Here is a 5,187-nt window from a genome sequence, read left to right on the forward strand (position 1 = left end):
CACACTCTCTCACACACACACACACACACACACACACACACACACACACACACTTTAATGCATGCTGCTGGTTTGTTTGTGCTCACAGCTAGTGTTGTACTGTATGTATAATACACTCTTGGTTTACTACAGTTTGTGTATGAGTGTATTATTCCTCCACTCACTCATTCATTCATTCAAGAAGGACAAATTTCCTTTATTTGAGTCGTTTCCACGCTCTTGCAGGGATTCATTGCACATTGTAAATATATTATAAGTAGGCCTATATTATATTGCATGAGCTAACAGTGTGTTGTGTGTGTGTCCTGTAAGCTCCAACAGCAGACTACAGGGACTACTATGACTTACATGATGAGACTGGATCAGTGTGTGCTGATGTGAACACACCGGCCTTCAGCGGGCTTCTCTTTCCCGTCCTGTACAGCACAGTCTTCACGGTGGGTTTGCTGGGAAACGCTCTGGTCCTGTGGGTCCTGATCAGACACCGTCACAGAAGCAGTCTGACAGACGTGTGTTTGCTCAATCTAGCCGTCTCTGACCTGTTCTCCCTCGCCTCGCTCCCGGTCTGGGCTCACAGTGCCGTGGACAAGTGGGTTTTTGGCTCGTTCGTGTGTCACACTGTAACCGGTCTCTTCATGACGGGTCTCTACGGCAGAGTCTTCTTCATGGTCCTGATGACACTGGATCGCTACGTCATCATCGTCTACAAACACAGCATCTGTTCCAGAAAACGGCCTGCACAAATGGCTCTGGTCTTATTTGTGTGGATGCTCAGCCTGTTTGTGTCCCTCCCTGATATTGTTTTTGCCAAAGTGAGAGAGAGCATCAAAGCGTCCTGCGGATCTGAGTTTCCTGAAGCTGCAGCCTGGATGTCGTTTACGTACCTGAATGTCCTGAGCTTGATTCTGCCTCTGATTATCACGAGCTTCTGCTTTTGCCGGATCCTCAGCGTTCAATCAGAAGAAAACCACAGCATCGTCAGACTCCTCCTGGCTGTGCCAGCTGTTTATTTCTTCTTCTGGACTCCATACAACATCGTCACGTTCCTCGTGTTCCTGCAGACGAAGGGCTACATGTTTTCTTGTGAGTGGTTTAATGGTCTGGCTCTTGCCATGCAGTGGGTGAAAGCGATCGCATTAATCCACTGCTGCCTCAATCCCATCATCTACACCTGTGCGGGACAGAAGTGCAGAAGAGCAGTGCTTACGGTCCTAAAGGAGCAGCTTCCATCGTGCTTCAGCCAATACATAACCTGCTCTCCACAGTCACCTGAGAGCGGGTCTTCTGAATGCTCCTCCACACTGATCGCATAAACACCTTCCTCCAGACAGAGGCTCATATTCTCACTCTCCCGGAGTTCACTTTTTAATAAACACGTACTGAGTGCAGTTGTCTTTGCTTTGTTTTCTGACAGTTTTGTTAATGATGTACTGTATGTGAAGTAGGAGAATGCAGAAGCTGAAGCTGTTGCAAAGGTGCACATATAACGCATGCATATCGCTCATATTTTCAATATGCCAATGATACAGAAATGAATGATTTCATTAACATCTTTAAATAAACTCACTGTTAGTATTTGCATCAAGCAGTGTTGGGGTAACACATTACAAGTGACGCAAGTTACGTAATCAGATTTTTTAAGTAACTAGTAAAGTAACGCAGTAATTTTTAATAAAGATTTAAATATCTGAGTTACTTTTTTCAAATAAGTAACGCCAGTTACTTTGTTTCCATGTGTTGAGTGACAGCTCTGGTGTTGCCATGGTGACAGAAATCAGGAGTAAGTGCAGAGCGTTGTGTGTGAACATGATCTTGCTAACAGTGTGTTGTGTGTGTGTCCTGTAAGCTCCAACAGCAGACTACAGTGACTACTATGACTTACATGATGAGACTGGATCAGTGTGTGCTGATGTGAACACACCGGCCTTCAGCGGGCTTCTCTTTCCCGTCCTGTACAGCACAGTCTTCACGGTGGGTTTGCTGGGAAACGCTCTGGTCCTGTGGGTCCTGATCAGACACCGTCACAGAAGCAGTCTGACAGACGTGTGTTTGCTCAATCTAGCCGTCTCTGACCTGTTCTCCCTCGCCTCGCTCCCGGTCTGGGCTCACAGTGCCGTGGACAAGTGGGTTTTTGGCTCGTTCGTGTGTCACACTGTAACCGGTCTCTTCATGACGGGTCTCTACGGCAGAGTCTTCTTCATGGTCCTGATGACACTGGATCGCTACGTCATCATCGTCTACAAACACAGCATCTGTTCCAGAAAACGGCCTGCACAAATGGCTCTGGTCTTATTTGTGTGGATGCTCAGCCTGTTTGTGTCCCTCCCTGATATTGTTTTTGCCAAAGTGAGAGAGAGCATCAAAGCGTCCTGCGGATCTGAGTTTCCTGAAGCTGCAGCCTGGATGTCGTTTACGTACCTGAACGTCCTGAGCTTGATTCTGCCTCTGATTATCACGAGCTTCTGCTTTTGCCGGATCCTCAGCGTTCAATCAGAAGAAAACCACAGCATCGTCAGACTCCTCCTGGCTGTGCCAGCTGTTTATTTCTTCTTCTGGACTCCATACAACATCGTCACGTTCCTCGTGTTCCTGCAGACGAAGGGCTACATGTTTTCTTGTGAGTGGTTTAATGGTCTGGCTCTTGCCATGCAGTGGGTGAAAGCGATGGCATTAATCCACTGCTGCCTCAATCCCATCATCTACACCTGTGCGGGACAGAAGTGCAGAAGAGCAGTGCTTACGGTCCTAAAGGAGCAGCTTCCATCGTGCTTCAGCCAATACATAACCTGCTCTCCACAGTCACCTGAGAGCGGGTCTTCTGAATGCTCCTCCACACTGATCGCATAGAGCAAACACAGGCTTACATTCACACTCTCCTGAGTTCAGTCGTCTTTCTTTTGTTTTCTGACAGTTTTGTTAATGATGTACTGTATGTGAAGTAGGAGAATGCAGAAGCTGAAGCTGTTGCAAAGGTGCACATATAACGCATGCATATCGCTCATATTTTCAATATGCCAATGATACAGAAATGAATGATTTCATTAACATCTTTAAATAAACTCACTGTTAGTATTTGCATCAAGCAGTGTTGGGGTAACACATTACAAGTGACGCAAGTTACGTAATCAGATTTTTTTAAGTAACTAGTAAAGTAACGCAGTAATTTTTAATAAAGATTTAAATATCTGAGTTACTTTTTTCAAATAAGTAACGCCAGTTACTTTGTTTCCATGTGTTGAGTGACAGCTCTGGTGTTGCCATGGTGACAGAAATCAGGAGTAAGTGCAGAGCGTTGTGTGTGAACATGATCTTACTGTAGTTCTAGACTCAATATCAACATGTGTTCACTCATCTCGCTGCACACAAACACATTCAGTGTTCCTCACAATCAAATATAATAAAATAAGTCAAATGCAAACTCAGAATATGACGCAAACGTGCATTAATTAAATACGTTAAATAACACAAATATACTTTAATCCTATTTTATTAACCAATAAATATCTTTGCTACTGACCTTCGATGATCCAATTCAACCATACTAATAAGCAAAAATGACACATTTATTTGTGTTATTGCGGAATAGTGTTGGACTTTCTTCTCCTGCGTCATATTCTTCATGTGTTTCGTTCTCTACTGTACAGACGTGAATGTACTTTTCCTTCAGCCTGAGGCTTATTCATTTCACTTCTGTTGTGAAAGAACTTTTACTTTTGAAAAAGAATAACTTTTTATATATCAAAAACAAACAAGCAAGCCCTGCCCAGATTTAAAAAAGTAACTCAAAAGAAACAACGCATTACTTTCCATAAAAAGTAACTAAGTAACATAATTAGTTACTTTTTTAGGGAGTAATGCAACATTGTAATGCATCACTTTTAAAAGTAACTTTCCCCAGCACTGGCATCAAGTGTTACAATTTTTTTTGAAAAAATGTGTTCTGATGAAATACTGAAGAAAGATTTTTATTAAGTGGCTTTTAATAAAATATGTGATTCATTACCATTCTTTGGCCTGGTGGTATTTATTACACTCTCAGGAAAGAAAAAAAGTGCAAAAGCTCTCACTGTGATGGTACCCGAATACCGTCCTTTGTACCTTATTTACCTCAGAATGGTGCATTTTAGCACCTTAAACCTACATATTAGTAGCTTTTGAAAGGGTACTGCCCCAGTAACAGCTTCTGTACCTTTGTTTTGAGAGTGTGTTCAAATTAATATGCTGGAAAAAACACTTTCACTGTTACATTACCTCAGAACTACTTTAATTACTGAGTAATGTTCATTAAAGGGATAGTTCACCCAAAAATGAAAATTCTGTCATTAATTACTCACCCTCATGTTGTTCCAAACCCGTAAGACCTTCGATCATCTAACACATTTTTGGGTGAACTATCCCTTTAACTACATGTACTTACTATATGGTTAGGGTTAGGGGTTGGCTTTGGTTACTTGCATGTAATTATGAATAATTTATTGTTACTATAATAGTAAGTACATGTAATATGTGTAACAAGGACACTTTAAAATAAAGTGTTACCAAAAATCCTTGAGGTAGAATTCCTTGAAATGCGAAGGGAATTGAGATGTGTCTGTGTCTAAACAATAGCCTACTTCCACTTTCTGAGAGACTTCACTTTTTTAGAGTCTCTTATTTTGACTTTAAGAGACTTGTTTGAAGTCTCTTATTTTCTCCTCAACAAACAGACATTTGAAGTTTTCATAAGTTTTAGCAACAGAAAGGGTTTGGAGTTAATCATCATGTGACATCTAGCCAAGTAACCCATACTCGGAATCAGTGCTCTGTATTTTACTGCGAACACAAACCAACACACACACATAAAGTGAGTGAACTGACATGTGGCCAAGTATGGTGACCCATACTCGGAATTAGTTCTCTGCATTTACCCATCCAAAGTGCACACACACAGCAGTGAACGTTACAAGTTCGACTCTCTAACCATTAGGCCACGACTTCCCCCCAAAAAAAGTCTTGCATATGGTGGTTTACGGGGACTCTGCACAGGGTAATGGTTTTTCTTCTGTACAAACTGTATTGTCTATAATCACCCTCACACAAAACTACAGGCATTTTTGGATTTCAAAATCACCAGTTTTTTAAGCCATTTGGTTTACAGGGACACAGTAAGTGTAAACCTGTTCACGTTGTAGGACCCATGTTATCAAA

The 5,187-nt window shown here is 42.0% G+C and overlaps 1 protein-coding gene and 1 long non-coding RNA gene across 2 annotated transcripts in view; one reads left to right on the top strand and one right to left on the bottom strand.

Annotated features, from left to right (window-relative positions):
* LOC107698971 (uncharacterized) overlaps positions 1-60 on the bottom strand; it is a 4,614-nt gene extending 4,554 nt beyond the window's left edge. The window contains exon 1 of the long non-coding RNA XR_001635402.1: positions 50-60. This is a non-coding gene — a long non-coding RNA (uncharacterized LOC107698971). The remainder of the gene's footprint in view (positions 1-49) is intronic.
* Positions 1-3,119, top strand: part of LOC107698957 (C-C chemokine receptor type 5-like) — a 4,598-nt gene extending 1,479 nt beyond the window's left edge. Inside the window, exon 2 of the mRNA XM_016500099.1 lies at positions 1,847-3,119. Coding sequence (XP_016355585.1) covers positions 1,847-2,847 — 1,001 coding nt within the window. The 3' untranslated portion in view covers positions 2,848-3,119. The remainder of the gene's footprint in view (positions 1-1,846) is intronic.
* Positions 3,120-5,187: the final 2,068 nt, after the last annotated feature.

The sequence above is a fragment of the Sinocyclocheilus anshuiensis genome, unplaced genomic scaffold, assembly GCF_001515605.1.
Source record: "Sinocyclocheilus anshuiensis isolate Anshui unplaced genomic scaffold, SAMN03320099.WGS_v1.1 scaffold270, whole genome shotgun sequence".
NCBI classification, from domain to species: domain Eukaryota; kingdom Metazoa; phylum Chordata; class Actinopteri; order Cypriniformes; family Cyprinidae; genus Sinocyclocheilus; species Sinocyclocheilus anshuiensis.